This window comes from Galleria mellonella, unplaced genomic scaffold (genome assembly GCF_026898425.1).
Source record: "Galleria mellonella isolate WM207_F2 unplaced genomic scaffold, CSIRO_AGI_GalMel_v1 utg21, whole genome shotgun sequence".
Taxonomy (NCBI): Eukaryota; Metazoa; Arthropoda; class Insecta; order Lepidoptera; family Pyralidae; genus Galleria; species Galleria mellonella.
This window is the reverse complement of record NW_026442037.1, coordinates 3,697,146-3,716,508: the sequence shown is the minus strand read 5'-3', so window position 1 is coordinate 3,716,508 and position 19,363 is coordinate 3,697,146. Positions and strand designations below refer to the sequence as shown.

General features: G+C 36.3%; 1 protein-coding gene across 1 annotated transcript; it reads right to left on the bottom strand.

Annotated features, from left to right (window-relative positions):
- Window positions 1-4,674: 4,674 nt before the first annotated feature.
- On the bottom strand, window positions 4,675-5,884 carry LOC128200542 (uncharacterized). Its single transcript, XM_052894308.1, has one exon. It carries the CDS (start codon window positions 5,882-5,884, stop codon window positions 4,925-4,927), a length of 960 nt encoding a protein of 319 aa, XP_052750268.1. The 3' UTR covers window positions 4,675-4,924.
- Window positions 5,885-19,363: the final 13,479 nt, after the last annotated feature.

Below are 19,363 nucleotides of genomic sequence, written 5' to 3'. Positions count from 1 at the left end.
AATATACCCTGTCAGGTCGACCTCCGCTCGGTTCCTCCCGGAAACCATCATGGCTAATTCTAATTGAATTCGTCAGGATGGGCCAACTGACCTGCTTTCATCCTCATCAGTCATCTATCACTGGTGCCCCGCCAGTGTATACCGATAGCGCAGGCGGGGTTACCATACCATTATTACCCATTAAAAAAAAATCTATATATAGTTTGCCAGAAATTACATGTTTTACATAATTCCGGTAACCTCAGTAAGTGGGGGGAAGGGATCGTTAGTAATGCGGGCTACCAGTCCCATTGCTAGCAATATACCCTGTCAGGTCGACCTCCACGCGGTTCCCCCTGGAAACCATCGTGCTGAGTTCTAGGTGTATTCATCACGATGGGCTGACTGACCTGCCTTTTTTCATTGCTTACCTATCATCCCTCACTGGTGCTCCGCCGGCGTATACCGTTAGCGCAGGCGGGGTTATCACTCATCATCCTTTGAAAAAAAACCTCAGTAAGTTGCCGAAAGTGATGATTACCAAGTGTTTCAGTCCATATCTGAGTAAATTAGTTTTACCAGAAGGAGATTTTGTATAAAAGTCGTTTGTTTGGATACCTCTGTCCCATTCGTGTCTCTGCCGTGAAGCAGTTGTTGATGCATGAATTTACAGGGATATTTTTATATACAACTTAGAATGGCAAACAAGCTGACGGCCCACCTGATGGGAAATGGTAACCGTCGCCTATAAACATGAGCAGTACAATAGACATAACAGGATATACTGTTCGCCCATGATACCCCCATGCGTTGCCATTCCTGAGAACTTAGATGTTATTCCTCTGTATCCAGTAAATTCACGCCATATCCTTGGGTACCTCAGTCCTATTTGTGTTTCTACGGTGAAGCAGTTGTGGTTTCATAGCTAGGTGTTAGTTTGAAGGGTGTGATATAGCAGTGAATTTACAGGGTACAGGGGAATAACAACTGAGTCATCAGGAATGGCAACGCTTGGAAAGTATCATGGGTGAAACAGTAAAAAAAACAAAATAGTCAAAAAATATATATATTATTTTAGAAAATTCTATCTACCCGTGTGAAGCCGGGCCGAGTTGCTAGTATCTAATAAAGATTAATCAAATTGTCGACAGAGTAATTAAAAAAGGTTTCTAATGACTCGTCCACATTATAAAGGACTACTTCACTTGTGTATGGGCCAGTTTTATTTTTTCCAATGTACCTGCCTCAAAAGAACCACTCACGTCTATACACTGGCTTGTGTTGGCCAAATGACCGGTACTCAAGTCTTAAGAGTCCTCTGGACCCTACTTTTGTATTGTTTAAGGCAATATAGAGTTTTTTGATATAGGTATTTAAAAAGCCTAGCATGTAATTAAATAGGTATTTAGCTATTATTGTTTGGTAACCATGATACTGTTCGTGTTTATAAGCAAATTTTACCGCTTTCTATCAGGTGGACCGTCAGCTTGTTTGCTGTACTAAGTTGCATAAAGCCATCTCTTTTTTTTTTAATGCAACTTAGTATGGTATACTTTTGTACAAAGTCTCCCTCCCTCTGAAACTTCCAATGAACCAACAAAGTTATGTCCGCCATATGTAAATTTGTTATATTCATGAAAATTAAAGAAAAAAATAATTAGGCGTATTTATTTATTTATTTATTCATTAGTACAAATATGTGTACATGGCGGACTTAATGCTAAAAGCATTCTCTCCCAGTCAACCATAGGGAAGTGTCAGAATACTCGAATGCGGTACTAGTAATTATTGATATACATACATACTAAAATTACATATATAAACGAATAAATATATATAAATAACAAATATACTTATATATGATATATACTATATTATACACGAAATTGAAAATTATATATATATATAAAGCACTTACTGCTCGGATAAAGATAAAAAATTACGTGAACGCTTTTTTTGAAAGACGGTTTAGTCGGTAGTCTCTTAATGGTATCAGCGTATTCACTTAAACAAACTAAACAATAAGAGAATAATAAAAATATATCCATTCCGATCCACCTAGCAGACAGCGGTAATTAAATAACGCGAGTTCCCCTATAAAATTAGTCCATAAATCTTCCCCCCATTGGCTCGCTCACGACTCTGTAAACTAATCGGTAAATTAAGTAATTACTCCGCCCAGTGAAATCAATGTGTAGGAAATTTAATTTGCACCGCCAGCAGACAAATTATTTTCATAGAACAGGGGAAAGAATGAAAATTTACTGTTATTATCTATTCAAATTTCCTTTTTTTTTTCTCTCTCTTTTCAGATAGAAAACATCTGTGATGACGCCGTGATGTAATTTGGTTATTCTAGTTTCAAGATCACACTGTTGAAGTGTTTTGCTAACGGAAGAGATACCCGATTCGTCCAATTTTTTTTTTGTTAAAAATTATGAAAATTGACAGGTGATTGATCTTGTGGTTTTTTTAATTTCTTTTTTTTTTAATTTATTTATCCAAAGCACAAAATACAAAGAACAAAACACAAAATAGTACAGAACAGATTCTACATCACCAGAGGGAGACTTTGTACAAAAGTCATTTGCTTGGATACCTCTGTCCCATCCGTGTTTCAACCGTAAAGCAGTGTTTGCATAGCTGTGTTTCGGTTTGAAGGGTGGAATATGGCGTGAATTTACAGGGTACAGAGGAATAACACCTGAGTCCTCAGGAATGGCAACGCATGCGGGGTATCATGGGTGAAACAGTATACTCTGTTATGTCCATGGTACTGCTCATGTCTATAGGCGACGGTTACCACTTTCCATCAGGTGGGCCGTCAGCTTGTTTGCCATTTTAAGTTGTATAAAAAAAAAATTACAAAAATTATTATTTAATATTACATTTTATTTACAGTTAATACAATTCGAATTGTTTTTCTTTTTTAATTATTGTATATTCAGTCTACTTCGTAAATTTATATAATCAATTGCTACAATTAATACAGTTATACAAATAAAATTATTATTTCACACTTATATATATATATATATATATATATATATATATATATATATATAATAATTTTAGTATTATTGCTCAAAAATTGACATCTTTCATTTATTGTTGTCATTAAAATGCTCATCCACGGAATAGTTACACTTACTTTTTATTTTTTTTATGAGTGATAATGGAATGGTAACCCCACCCGCGCTATCGGTATACACCGGCGGGGCACCAGTGAAAGATGATAGGTGAGGATGAAGCAGGCCAGTTAGCCCATCGTGACGAATTCAACAAGAATTGTTCACGACGGTTTCCTGGGGGAACCACGTGGAGGTATATGACCTGATATATTGCTAGCAATGGGACTGTCAAACTCCATTGCTAACAACCCCTTTCTCCCCAATTACACTTATTAGATAGTAACGCTTTCAATCGAATTATAAAGTTATAATTAAAGGAATATTATACTTAGCTAATGGCATACAATCTGAGAGACCACCTGATGGAAAGTGGTAACCGGCGTCATGAATAGCATCATGGACGATTTTGGTAAATGTATTTCAATATATAGGTTTATACTCATGTTTTTTAATAATATTTAAAATGGCAAACAAACTGAAAGCCCATATAATGGAAAGTGGTAACCGTTGCCATGATCAGCACCATTGACATCACAAGATTCACTGTGATGGTTACAACCCCTCATGCGTTACCATTCTCGAAAACTATTTTAATGGGTATTTTTAATGGGTGATAATAGAATGCTAACCTCGCCTGTGCTATGGGTATACGCTGGCTGGGCACTAGTGAGGGACGACAGGTGAGAATGAAAGCATGTCAGTTAGCCCATCGTGACGAATTCCACTATAATTAACCATGACAGTTTCTAGGGAGAAAAGCGTGGAGTTCGACCTGATAGGGTATATTGCTAGCAATGGGGTAGTTAGACCCATTACTAACAATCCTTTTCCCCTAAATAGACCTTTCTCATTCTATATGTGTCTATTCTATATGTGTGGAAACCATCGTGAACAATTCTTGCTGAATTCGTCACGATGGGCTAACTGACCTATCATCCTTTATTGGTGTCCCACCGGTGTATACCCATAGCGCGGGTGGGGTTACCATTCCATTATCACCCAATAAAAAAAACTGACCTGCTTTCATCCTCACCTATCATCTCTAATACCTCGCCAGCGTATACCGATAGCGGAAGCGAGGTCGCCATTCCATTGTCACCCATTAATGATGTCACCCATTAATGATGAACTGATGATCCCAACTACGAATCCAGGTGTAAGCGATTTCACTTTTTACCTCTTGCAACTAGAAGGGATATAGCAGATGTAATATTGCTAGTCAGTATCGCAAGAGGTGATATTAATTGTCCTGAACTGGTTCAAAATATAAACCTTTTTGTTCCTACTAGAAATCGGAGGAAAACACCGTGTTTGTATGTACCGCGTTACAGAACCAACTTTAGGCGAAATTCATATTTCTGCAGAGCTCCAGTTAAATTTAACAAATTATTGTTTGACCATGATATTGATCTGTTCCACACAAAGCCGCATGCAATTAAATTGCAGGTGGCAAAATCATTCTTTGGTTCTCGCCCTGCTGCACCTAATTGACTATTTTAGTAATGTTGTTTTGCTTTATATTACTTTTGTTTTTGTTTGCGCTTGAAGGTGAGAAGCTCTTGGTTGAAATGAAATGCTTGTCCGTGCCTCAAGTTTTATAATAAATTAAAATAAATACAAAAGTGCGTGTAGTTCTATCCGTTAACAAAATTTGAATGTTTGACCTTCTAGCGGTTAAACGGTCTATATCTATGGTTCTAATATTGCAAGTGCGAAAAATTTAACTTTTATTAAAACAACTATAATGTCTAATCTTGAACATGCCCCCGGCCTTGAAAGCTTCAGCTTTCAATTTTAAAACTTCAAAACTAGAATTAGTCATCAAGTAAGGGACATATCTTGCTGTAAGCGCGTCTCACGACACCTGACGATGTGCGAATATCGGCTACTCTAGTGATGCCGTCTTTGCCAGGGAAGATCTTCACTATTCGACCGAGATGCCATTTTAGCGGCGGTAGGTTGTCGTCCTTAATAACTACTAGCATATCAGGCTGCAGTTCAAGTGTGTTCTTCCTTCCTTTAGTCCTTATTTGAAGTTCTGACACGTATTCCTTCGCCCAACGGGACCAAAATTGCTGTCGAATCTGCTCAACTCGTTGATAACGTGTCAGTCGATGAACAGGCGTCTCAGTGAAGTCATCACTAGCAGGCGCAGTAAGTGGACGTCCCACCAGAAAATGGCCTGGACTAAGAGGCGACAAATCTTGTGGATCTGAGGACATAGGGCTTAAAGGACGGGAGTTCAGGACCGCTTCAATTTGTGTCAACACTGTACTGAACTCCTCGTAGGTTAAGTGCGCGTTTCCTACTATACGACGTAAAATATTCTTACAGGACCGAATTCCAGCTTCCCATAATCCGCCAAAATGAGGCGCATAAGGCGGTATGAATGTGAATTGAATATTCTGAGCCGTGGCATATTCTATAATCTGTGACGAACAATTAGCTAAAAAATGTTTAAAGTCATTCATCAATCCAACAAAATTTCTACCATTATCAGAAAAAATCTCACATGGGTTGCCACGCCTAGATATAAATCTCTTTAACGCTAATAAATATGCATCTGTTGATAAGTCACTGACGAGTTCTAAATGTACAGCGCGCGTTACAAAACAAATAAATAAGCACACATAGCATTTTGTCGTCCTAGCACCTTTACCCTTACGATTAAGTATGAGCATTGGTCCGGCGTAGTCCACCCCAGAACGCATAAAAGGAAAGCCCGAAGTTAAACGTTCCTTTGGTAAATCTCCCATAAGGGGAGTAGGGGTCATACCTCTCAAGCGTTTACAAATAATGCAATCATAAACAACCTTCCTTGCTAAGTTTCTACCGCCAATTGGCCACCACGTTTCACGTAAGTTATAAAGAAGCGCCTGTGGAGCTGCGTGCAACAACTGCTTGTGTTCGTGTCTGAATAGTAGTAGGGAGAAAATATGTTTAGATGAAATTAAAATCGGATGTTTTTTATCAAAATTAAAGTCGGGAGAATTTACAATCCGACCACCAACACGAATTAGTTTATTTTTATCAATAAATAAATTTAATTTAGACAAATTATGCTTATTAACTAGAGTACTATTATTTGTGAGTAACCTATACTCATCTGGAAACGATTCTAGTTGAGACAGTCGAGCCAAAGTTATATCAGATTCCCTCAATTCATCGACAGTGAGAGTACCTGACCGTTGAGTATTTTTATTGCGCGTATTATGAATAAAACGTTGTATATACGCGACAGTTCGTCTCATGCGACTATATTGAGAAAATCTAACAAATGGAAATAATGTACGTTCGCAGTCTTGATCAGTAGCGTAGGAATGCGTCACACTGGATTTCAGCTCAGGCAATAGTTGCTGAGAGTCAAATGAATTTAACGGTACATTATTGCAACTGAAGTTAGTGTGACGAAGAAAAAATGGGCCTTCCCACCATAAAGTAGAAGATGAAAGGTCCTCCATCTGAACACCACGCGAGACCAGATCAGCTTTTCCTTCCCACTGACATGACGCCATGGAAGTTCCTTCACCAACTCATGTATTTCTGCCGTTCTATTTTGTACAAAAGTTTTTTGTAAATTAGGCGACATGTGTAACCATCCTAGTACTATGGTCGAGTCAGTCCAGAACATGATGTTATCAAAATGACGACGAAGTGATTTAATTACTTTATCATAAAGTCGAGCCCCAAGTAAAGCTCCGCATAATTCTAGTCGCGGGATACTGACAGGTTTTAAAGGTGCAACCTTACCCTTTGAACATAACAATTTTACCGATACAAGTCCGTTATTAGTTACTGTTCGAACGTAGATGCAAGCGCCGTATGCAGTCTGCGATGCATCGGTAAAGATGTGTAGCTCTGTACATATCGCTTCGTTAGCTGTAACATGACGGGGTATGCGGATGGTATTAAGCATTGATAAGCCCTTTACAAATACGGTCCATGCGCGCAACACGTCTCGCGGTACCTCATCATCCCATCCTAGTTGTAATAACCATAGTTTTTGCAATAAAACTTTGGCTATTATAATGGTCGGACTTAATAATCCCAATGGATCAAATATTTGAGAAACGTGCGATAAAATGGTTCGTTTACTAATCTTGTACGTATCAACTTTAACTTGAGTATTAAAATAAAACTCGTCTGATGCATAGTACCATCCAAGACCTAATGTCTTGCACTGAACATTTTCTCCTAATGTTAATTCCTGTGATGCGTTATTATTTGGAATTTGATGAACCAACAATTCATCACATTTAAAATTAAATATCCATTTTCTTAAGTGAAATCCACCAGAACTTAAGACATCAGTGACCTTCTTACAGAGTACAAGCAACTCCTCCTTGTCATCTGAACCTGTAATCATATCATCTACATAAAAATCATTTAAAATTATTTGTTGGACGGCTGAGTCCTTACATTCGAGTGCCAGCTGCTTTAGACACCTAACACTAAGAAACGGTGCGGAGGCTGTCCCATACGTTACCGTGTTCAGTCGGTAAATACCTAACGGTTCAGATGGATTGTCACGCCACACAATCAACTGGAGATCGCGTTGTAATTCGTTTAAGAGACACTGCCTGTACATCTTTTCGACGTCTGCACAAGCAGTGTATCTATGTTGTCTGAAACGAAGCAGGATGTCAACTAAATCACGCTGCAAAGGAGGTCCGACTTGTTGAATGTCATTTAAAGACACTCCACTACTTGTGGCGGCACTTGCATCGAACACCACGCGAAGTTTTGTTGTGCTGCTGTGCTCACGATACACGCCGTGATGAGGTAAGAAATAGTGTGGGGTTCCATATGAAGTTACTCGCGTCATATGACCTAATTCGATGTATTCGTGTATAAATTCAATATATAATTTTTTATAGTTAGAATTACGTTCTAATCGCCTCTCTAGTGCCAAAAAACGACGTTCAGCTTGTGACAAAGATTCACCCAAAACAGATGGCGACTGTTTCAGTGGCAAGCTGACGCAAAACCTTCCGTCACTATTGCGCGTGGTAGTACGAATGAAAGCTTCCTCACAAGAGCGTTCTTCGTCAGTCTGTATGTCACTAGTTTTAGGCACCTCTTCTAACTCCCAAAACCGTCGTAACTGAGTGTCAATGGATTGAGTGAAGTTACATTGGACAGACGTATTGATATTGTGCGTGTTAAACTCAATAGGCCCTGAAATAATCCAACCTAACCTTGTATTTTGTAAAAAGGGTCCATTGGGTAATCTCATTTTACCTTCGCATAATAAGTCCCAAAATAAGTCTGCGCCTATTAAAATATCAATATTTTGAGATTCATAATATTGTGGATCAGCCAGCTGTATATAGTCAGGTATCATAAAAGACTGCGCGCGTTGACTATACATCGCAGTAGGTAGCGTAGATGTAATGTGCGGCAACACAAAACATTTAATGCGTGCGGAGTAATTGTCAATGCGTGATTTGATCTCGATATCACATATCTGTGATGACGTTGTTACTGTGTTGCCGACACCTCGAATTTCGCAAGTGGACTGTATTAAATTTATATTAATTAAATCGCATAGTGGTTTAGAAATAAAACAATGTTGACTACCACAGTCGAGAAGCGCGCGTGCTAAGTGAAACTTATTGTACCTATCGGCTATCTCGACTATAGCTGTAGACAATAAAACGGGTCGCATAGTAGATTGTTTGTGAATTAAATTAAAATTATCTATGTGTGTACTGTTTACTCGAGACGAATGAATTTGCGCGGGGATGGACTGCGCGGGCGGTGCGATTTGACTAGAACCCGGGGTTTCGTTGTCGGCTAGATGCATTGATACGACCGCTACTCGATCAGTCACGTTATTATGAATAAGCGTGTTGTGTTTTTTAAAACACAGTCTGCAAGGTCCAAATTTGCACATACTAACTGAATGCCCTGGACGTAAACAGTTCTCACATAATTTATTTGCGGTTATAAATTGCAGTTTAGCGTCTAAGTTAGTGTCCAAAAATGTTTGACATGAATAAAGTGGATGATCGGCGTTACACATTAAACACGATTTTTTAGTAGACGTGATTCGACCTTGCTGTGACTTATTGGTGGAAATATTGCAGTGCACTTTATGATGTGATGTTTTATGTGACGGATAATGTGACGATTGTTGTAAAGTCGCGTTTTGAGTTTTAACGTCACTGTTAACTCTGTGTGAAACTAGCAATGTTTCCAACATGTCAGCCTTGTCTCTGAGGAACATGAGTAAATCATCTACCTTCAGTGAAGAAATATCATTAATATATTTTCGTGTGGTGCATTTAAATTGTTCCCATTCACGTTCGGTGGTTTCATCTAACTTAGACGTTATAATAAATATAATTAACGTATCCCAGTACTCAGTAGGCTCACCTAATATTTTTAATGCGCGTAAATTTCTAAGAATAAAATCTGTCAGTTTTCTGAGTGCATGTGGTGATTCCTTAGAAAGTTTTGAATAGTGAATAAGGCCTTAACGTGGTTATGCACCAACAGACTGCTATTGTTGTATCTATTGAGAAGTAGTTCCCATGCTACCACATAGTTACTAGCAGAGAATTCTAAGGAATCGATAACTAACTCCGCGCTTCCCTTTAGTGACGATTTTAGGTAGTGGAATTTCTGAATATCACTAATTTCATCGGAATTGTGTACTAGAGATAGAAAAATGTCTCTGTATTCGATCCAATGCTCATACGTTCCATCATATACAGGTAGGGAGATGGTCGGAAGTTTTATAGACTGTGACGTCCTTTTACTGCCCTTACTGGACGCGCTAGTGACCTCTACCGATTTGAGCAAACATTCAGCTTGAGCTAGTGCATGATAATAGCAATCTTCAAACAATTCTCGTTGCGTCAGCTGCGAATCTAAATCTGAATCTCGTACAATTTTTTCGATTTTTGTTTGAACATCGCTAAACTCTGTAAATAAGCTCGTAACACCTTGCATGCGTAATTTTACATCGGCGCATTTTTGATTAGTTAATTGTTCGAGGGTAATATCACTAACGGCATTAGAAAATTTAGTAAGCCTGCTTTTTAATATGCCACGCGTCTTGACTAGATCCTTTAGCAATTCATTATCGTTTTCATTATTAGCGACTAGCCTATTAGGGGATCTTTCACGATTTATTTTAACACTAGCCTCATTTATACTCATTTTGGCAAATTATGAAGGTACTTACGTTTGATTCTTGGTCTGTAAGATCAGCCTGTGCTAGCTGCGACACAAAGCTGCTTCTTATTGCTAAACACAAGAACTGTAACGTGACTAAAGGCACGGTGTGACACAATTGAAGCGAAGGAGATGGGGTTAGGGAGGATGGCAGACCGTTCCGGAATGCGCTTATGGACGATTGCTGTCTGCTGCTGCTCCTCCGACGCCTTAACCTCGATCCTTACTAGATGTCTTCTCACTTCTCGTAGTCCAAAACTTGTGCGATGAATTGGCATACGATGAGTCCAATGGTCGCTGACTCGTACTTTTCGTATTATTATTCGGCAACGAAGGTCCAAAACACGTATGTTTGCGCTTGAAGGTGAGAAGCTCTTGGTTGAAATGAAATGCTTGTCCGTGCCTCAAGTTTTATAATAAATTAAAATAAATACAAAAGTGCGTGTAGTTCTATCCGTTAACAAAATTTGAATGTTTGACCTTCTAGCGGTTAAACGGTCTATATCTATGGTTCTAATATTGCAAGTGCGAAAAATTTAACTTTTATTAAAACAACTATAATGTCTAATCTTGAACATTTTGTTATTATATATCAAGCTAAAAGATGTCTCATCAAAATTTATAACTTTTTAATTATTATAGATGTGTGTATGTATGCGTGTGTATGTGTATGTGTGTGTGTGTGTGTGTGTGTGTGTGTGTGTGTGTGTATATGTATATATGTTTATGTGTATGTATATATATGTGTATGAATGTATGTATGTATGTGTATGTATGTATTTTGCATATATAAAAACCGATCATTGTCATCACGCAAATGTGAAAACGATTCATGGCTTAACATAGATATAAATTTGATTATGTATTGACTGTAATTCAACTGTACGTTTTCTAAAAAATAAATAAATAAATAAATAAATAAATAAAAAAAACATGTAAATACAAGTGTATCACAACACTCACAACGGCATCCAACAACGACATATGTCTGTCACGAGCAGCCAAATATTGGCTCCCATAGTTGTTTAGCACAAAACACTGTTTGTCGCGTATTGCAAAAATTCGCAGAGAAATTTCATTACGCAGCGACAGGGCGAGGGCACAACGATCCTTTGTCCCACATATTGACTGAGATTGATTGTCAGTCACACGACTAAACGAGTTGTTGAATGAAATAAAAGCAAATGTTGGCGATGCTAGCGACCCCTGTCGGTGTACGTCACCGGATCGTTTCGTTCGAATCTCCAGTGTATTAGTTTCTGTTGACATTTACGAGTGCAATATATATATTTTTTTTCGCATATAGGAATGTTAAATATCTGAATAGTATCGGAATAGTAAACGGCTGTTAAAAAATAAAAAATGAAATATACGTATTTCGCGTAAAAAATAGACTCGTAACTATTGAATCCATAGATTATTTAATATACATTTTCAATCCAAATATAATCTGCACCATCAATAAATAAATATATGTATTATTTATTCAATTAAACTTAATTATAACAATTTTTAAGAGCCTTTTTTTTTCAGTCTTTCCGCTGAGAACTAACAAGAAACTCAGCTGTTGCTTTTTTCAAACTTAAGTTTATAATAGATAAAAAAAAATATTACAAACATTGATAAAAAAAACTATAATCAGTCACAGTATTCTTAAACATTCCATCCCATTCTATTATTTATTCTATGTTTTTTTTATGCAACTTAGAATGGCAAACAAACTGACAGCCCACCTGATGGAAAGTGGTAACCGTCGCCTATAGACATAAGCAGTACCATGGACATAACAGAGTATACTGTTTCGCCCATGATACCTCCCATGCGTTGCCATTCCTGAGGACTCAGGTGTTATTCCTCTGTACCCTGTAAATTCAATGTCATCTCCCACAACACGAATCACAGTTGCACATCAAGTGTTCCATGGATTCCGATTTCTCCCCGCACAGTCTGCACAGTGTGTCCGAAGATAGACCCATCTTGTGTAGTATATGCCTTATTGTCATATGTCCAGTTAAGGCACCCATAATGAGTCTTGCCTGTTGTCTGCCACCGCTGTAGATGAGTTTATCCCATCCTTCGACATTGTCATTTAAGAACTTTTTAGAATGTTTAAGACCCTTCAAAGTCCTCTATTCCTTCGTGTATTTTTCTTAATCCCAATATTAATATTCTTTCCATAGTTCTTTGTGTTGCTGTAATTTTTTGAGTTTCGTGTAAAAAAAATAGGAACACCTCTATATAATTGCTCGTATTTAGCTTGTATATAAGTATTGAAATAGGCAAAATCAATAATTAATATAAACAATCCTTAATATTCCCAAAACTAACTCAAATAGAAACTCGATCAAACAAGCTCCAACTTTATGTGAATTATTCGATTGAGACACCAATTTACTGGAAATTCTCAATACAAATACAAATTATAAATGCAGATTCTGTAGTAATAACAAACGTTTAGTTATACGGAATTTACTTTAGTAATTAAGGGACTTTCCAAAGAATAAGATTTTTAATTCATCTGAATATTTGATTATGGAACAATTTGTATAATTCTTTTACCAGAGGGAGACTTTGTACAAAAGTCGATTGCTTGGGTACCTCTGTCCCATTCGTGTTTCAACCGTGAAGCAGTTGTGTTTGCAATGGCTGTGTTTCGGTTTGAAGGGTGGGATATGACGTGAATTTACAGGGTACAGAGGAATAACACCTGAGTCCTCAGGAATGGCAACGCATGGGGAGTATCATGGGCGAAACAGTATACTCTGTTATGTCCATGGTACTGCTCGTGTCTATAGGCGACGGTTACCACTTTCCATCGGGTGGGCCGTTAGCTTGTTTGCCATTCTAAGTTGTATAAAAAAAATTACCCAATATAAACCAATTTGTGTTTAATATATATTTTTTTTATCTTTATTTATTTAGGGACTTTTGTCCCTAGTGTTAATTAATGTATTCATAAACCCGAAGGAAAAAAAAGACTTCGTATCATAATTAATAGAACAAAAATTATAATTAATTCCTTATCTGAAACTATTATAAAGAAATCTAGCTTGACAACCGTCTGATACCATGATCTTTCAATCTTTAAAGCGCATATTTAAAATGATATCATTAGACTCTTGATTCTAATATAACAAGCATTGTTGAAGTCTCCTTCCGACCCTTTTCTTACTTTGACAAGTGAACCGTGAAGATTGCTTAGATCCCGACTTGACTCGAAACAGCCTTATCTAAGAGATGGGATTAATTGAGGAAATACCGCGGGTAACGGCCAAGTTATAACTAGCTAAGCTTTGTCTACCGGGGCGCGCAGAAATTTTATAAGAAAAGTCCGGGGGGGCCTTGTAAATTCAGGAGGAAATATTAGGGGGCCCTTTTCTTTTGTATTAGAGATAAGGTCTTTGTGTTTTCTTATTCACTCGGATAAAGTTTAGATCCCCGAAACTCATAATCTTAGTTAAACTATGGTTTTTTTCAAATAATTAAGTTTAAATTATATGTTTATTGCCCTAAGGTCATATAAAAATTTAAAAGTTACATTATAAAACAATATTATTTCCTCTAAAATAAAACAATTTCAATTTTGATATTTTGCGAGCGAGTAGCTTATAACAATGGCACGATAAATAAGTAAATAGTTTACTAATCTTTTGAAGGAAACAGTAAAAAGTATCTATCTATATCAATCTATCATATTTATGAAAAATACTTTAGTTTTAGGAGAGATTTTGCCTCATTCTGCGTGTTCTAATGCTTATACAAAGGTTTGTGCTCAGAGGAATTATTCAATATGATGCCTACGGCCACTTTCTATGATCGTACGGCTCGCCATCGACAGGGAGTTCACCCTCATATCTTACAGCCTAAATGGTCGCGTACAACGCGGTTTTAGAAATGCTTTCTCCCACGAACACTCAGGTTATGGAATGAGCTCCCTGCCGAGGTTTTCCCAAGAGACTACAGCATGGAGTTCTTCAAAAGGGGGGTAAAGAGGTTTCTTCAGGGTCGCGTAATACCTCTGGTATTGCAAGCGTTCATAGGCTACGGTAACCGCTTACCATCAGGTGGGCCGTATGCTTGTTTGCCACCTCAGTGGTATAAAAAAAAAAGTTAACCATAATGAACGAATGACATAATTTTCATGTAAACTTAAGTTTTAAAATATATTTCAAATGTTCTTTTAGAATAGCCAGTTACTTACTTTGACAGGTCTTTTTTGGGAATTCGCATTAAATATTATACTAATGTACCGAAGGATATTTTGGATCTACCCTTTAATAAGTTTAAAACTGTTATTAAAAAACACTTATTGAACAAAACCTATTACACTCTAAACGATTACTTGAATAACAAATGTGCATGGTGTTAGTCGATTATGCACGGGCTTTTAACGACCATGTAAATTTAGACATAGTACATTTAACTCATAACGTTAACAGAGAATTAAAAGAGTAACAGTTAAGTATCTTGCGGGCTCTTCTCAACAAATAACTTACTACCTTTAGAACCCTGCAGTAGATTAAAAAAAAAATTGACGATTTAAAAATGCTTATAAACAAGTCTATTTAAATAAAGATAATTTTAATTTAATTCTTTATTGAATTTTCAGAAATGAACGAAATAAGAATTTGAAATATAAGAAATGCCATCGTAATATTAAGATTGTAAAAATAAAAAAAAAAAAATAAAAACTAACATCATGACAAAATCAGTCATTTGTATTCAAAAACTAATCTGCTGAAACAATTTTGATAAAATCTCTATGGAATAATGAAAATAAAAAAGTTTCCTAATCGGTTTATAAATGACGGAGTTATGAGGTAACAAACATAAAAAAAATACACCGAACAGAGAAGCTTTCCCCTTTTTGAAAGTCGAAAAGACCGACTATCAAAATGGTAAAATTTCGATTCGCAAAATTTTACGATTAAAATCTCGTGACACCACCGAATCGTTTCGATTTTCTTACATTTTATTTCCTATCTGTAATCCCATTCAGATTTATTATTCTTCACGATATCAATATCCAATTTATGGTGCCCCCAATCGTATGATAAGGCATCATACTCATTCCACTATCTCCATTAAACGTATTTCGTCTCGTTCCCCTTTTGGGAGTTATCGAAACTCGTAATGCTTCAGATATGGAAATATTTTTGTCAGACATCCATTACAATTTTCGATCGACATAAAAAAAAAAAGCTTTCAACTCCACTCTCTTTTTTAAATGTTACCTTAATTTACATGATATTTTCACGAAATCTGATTAATTAAGTAATAAGATTTTTTTAATCAAGTAAACATGTACTTTTGAATAGTCGTTTTTTAGGTTTCTACCTCTCATTCGGAATTTAATTTTAGCTTACAAGAACGGGCAAAAATCTCTATATGCTATTATTATTTGTATTGTATTGTTTGTATAAATATAAAGACTGTCCCATTCGTGTTTCAACCGTGAAGCAGTTGTGTTTGCATGGCTGTGTTTCGATTTGAAGGGTGGGATATGGCGTGAATTTACAGGGTACAGAGGAATAACACCTGAGTCCTCAGGAATGGCAACGCATGGAGGATATCATGGGCGAAACAGTATACTCTGTTATGTCCATGGTACTGCTCATGTCTATAGGCGACGGTTACCATTTTCCATCAGGTGGGCCGTCAGCTTGTTTGCCATTCTAAGTTGTATAAAAAAAAAGTCTATCAGATAGAGATTATAAAAAAGGCACATGCAATGGCTTCTGTATTCCCGTATTTTTGCTATCAAGCAAGTTGCTGCTTTTCAAGCTTGCAAGACTGTTTTACGTTTTGAAAATTACGCTCGCCTATATATGAATACTATAAAATCAAAGACTTATGTTTATAAAATATGCTGATTCTTGTTATACATATGTTTATTTATTATGTATATTAATTGTAAGTAAAAATGCCGTCTGTTGACTTGATATTTTGTTTTAAATTCATTTGTTTATTAACTTTTTTTTATAAAAAAAAAAACTAGAATGGTCAATGTATGTAAAAAGGTTCATTTTGAACATATTCCTAGGAAACGCCATAAAGTCGATTTCATTTTCACTCTGTACTCAAATATAGAAGGAGTTTTATTAATTAAAATTCAAATCATTACTAATATTCAATTTATTTTTTTCAATCTGGTTCAAAAAATATAGATGATCGTTCCATATTCTTGACAAAATATGTATTAGTTTCTACAGTTTCCTAAACATTTAACAGACTTGGATTTAGCTGTCTTTGATTTTATAAACTTTAGATGAACGTGTAACAAAGCAATTACAGTGTACATTTTACGCTCCAGAAAAGTAATACTTGAGAATAAAGACGAGGGATACAGCAACGATGTACCTTTTTCGCAATTTTGGGTAAAAAATCTATGAATCTATCCTAACCGTTCTTGTTACGACGTCCGCTTTAAGGACTCCCAATTTGCGTGGGTCTCGCATAGTCCATCTTGTTTAGAAAGGAGCGCATGCATTTGAGGATAATACGGCATGTGCATTTTAGAATTTTGGACATGTAAATATATTATTGTTATAAATATATGAATGAATGAATGAATGAGTATACTTTATTTGCATTATACAATATAGGAAATAAGCAAGGCAATTTACAAACTCAACGATACAATTGTATAAGTACAGTAAGGCAGTCTTATTGCTGAGAGCAATCTTTTCAATATATGTTGAAGAATGCAACCTTTTTGGTGTACTTTAAAAGATATATATTCTTTTATTTTATCAACACCACTGTTCTTCTTTTGTTTCTTTTCATTGCATAATTTCCTATCAAATATACAGAAGCAATTTATTTTTATAATGTCAATAATTTATTTATCATTCCATCATACTCCTCAACAATATACTCGTTGACTGCTGGCGCTCGGGTCTTCATTTTATTACATCTTACATGGGCTATCTGGTTGGTCGTAATTCTAATTTCCATAAAAAAAAAGTCTCATTTCGAACCTTCTATTTGAAAGATGTAGAAAATACCTCTGCTACGTTTTAAGTGTTCATAAATAGATTTTAAGTCCAGAAACGTCCGGAAACGTTACAACAATGGCAAAGCCGCAACTCGAAACGCAAGTGATCCGCATACAAATGCTGTTGTGGCCACAAACCCGAAACGGGGAAAGAATCGCCAAAATTTCAACAGAATACAACAAATCATCAGTATAAATAGATGAGCGTTTAGTAAAATCCTATTTTGGGAGCACGCGGCTCTGAAATTTGCATGGCTGATTGCCAACCGCTGCTCAATCAAGGATATTTAACAAAATTAACTAATTGAGTGAACATTCCACCGCCCTCCGCTGGTACAACTTGCTGCGTTGAATTTTCTAACAACACGCCGCGTGTATCGGCAAATCTAATAAGCTGATATAGTTAGTACACTGCTGTTGAACATTCTGAATTACGAATGGATTTTTGTTATAATTTTCTTTAAAAAAATATATATTTTTCATTAAGGAACAAGGAGGAAATTCTTCTCTGTCCTTTTTTATTTTCTATTATATTTAATAGTTTATCTTTACTCGTTATATTTCTTATATATTTGTATTTATTTTTTAAATTTAAATTCCAATTACTCTGATTTTTTGCGATATAATCAGATTAATATTATGCTTATATATAACAAATAAAAATAAAATAATATTAAATACATAAACTTAAATTTTTGATAATAGATGTGGTAAGGACTTGACTTGGTTTATACAAGCAAAAAAACAATATGTTTTTTAAAATTTTTGTCTGTTTGCCTGTCTATCTATCTATCTATCCTATTTAAGAGCTGCGCTCTTGTCGGTGGAGCTCTTGCCACTCACTACGATTTTCAGCGAGTCTCTTCACCTCTTGATACGACACCACACCAACTTCTTCCTTGATCTGCCTGACGTAATTATATCTCGGTCTCCCTATATGTCTCTGTTTGCCTGTATGTCTGTAAATTTGTGCACGCTAATCTCAAAAACGGCATAACCGATTTCAATACGATTTTTACTAATGCGTTGCAGTTTGCTCTATTAAACATCTAGCGTTTGTTTTATTTCAATCGGTACATAAATAAAAAACTTATATCAATCTATAAAAATCACATATAAAATACTATAAAATAACCGACCGAAAAGTTACAGACAATTCAACTGGAATTGTCTGTAACTTTATTATTATATGTGTTGATTTTCAAAAATTCTGTCCACTCGTGCGAAGCCGGGTTGGATCGCTAGTCTATAATAATATAACAAATAGGAAAGATTTGATTGGTTGTTTGTAATTAATAACCTCAAAAAATACTTAAACGATATTAAAAATATTTTCACCTATAGTAAGCTATATTTCTGGCGAGTAATATGGGATATTTATATAGCATTCCTCAGGACTCTGACATTACTCTGTACCTTGTAATTTCACTGCTGAAAGGTGGTATATAACCTTTCAGATCAAACGGAATATGAACACGGTACAGAGAAATAACACCTGAGTCCTCAGGAATGGCACCGCGTGGGAGGTATCATGGGCGAAACAGTATACTCTGTTATGTCCATGGTACTGCTCATGTCTACAGGCGACGGTTACCACTTTCCATCAGGTGGACCGTCAGCTTGTTTGGCATTCTAAGTTGCATAAAAAATAAAATAAAAACATAGCTGTTTTAAAGCATAAACATAGATGGTATGAAAACGACTTTTGTACAAAGTATCCCTCTAGTAAGTTTTCATTTTTAACATTTTATAGAGATACGGCACGCTGAATGATAACAGCTTCAACTGGGGAGAAAGGGATTGTTAGTAACGGAGTCGAATAAACCCATTACTAGCAACATACCCTGTCAGGTGGACCTCCACGTGGTTCCCTGGAAACCATCGTGGTTAATTCTAGTTCAATTCGTGAGGATGAGCTAACTGACCTGCTTTCATGCTCATCTGTCATCTCTCACTGGTGCCCCGCCAGTGTATACCGATAGCGCAGGCGGAGTTACCATACCCATTATCAGTCATTAAAAAAAAACAGCTTCCACCACACTTCAATCGACGCGTGCGTAATAAAAACAAAACA

Coding starts and splice junctions, on each gene's coding strand:
- LOC128200542 (XM_052894308.1), bottom strand. CDS start 5,884: ATGACCCCTACTCCCCTTATGGGAGATTTACCAAAGGAACGTTTAACT.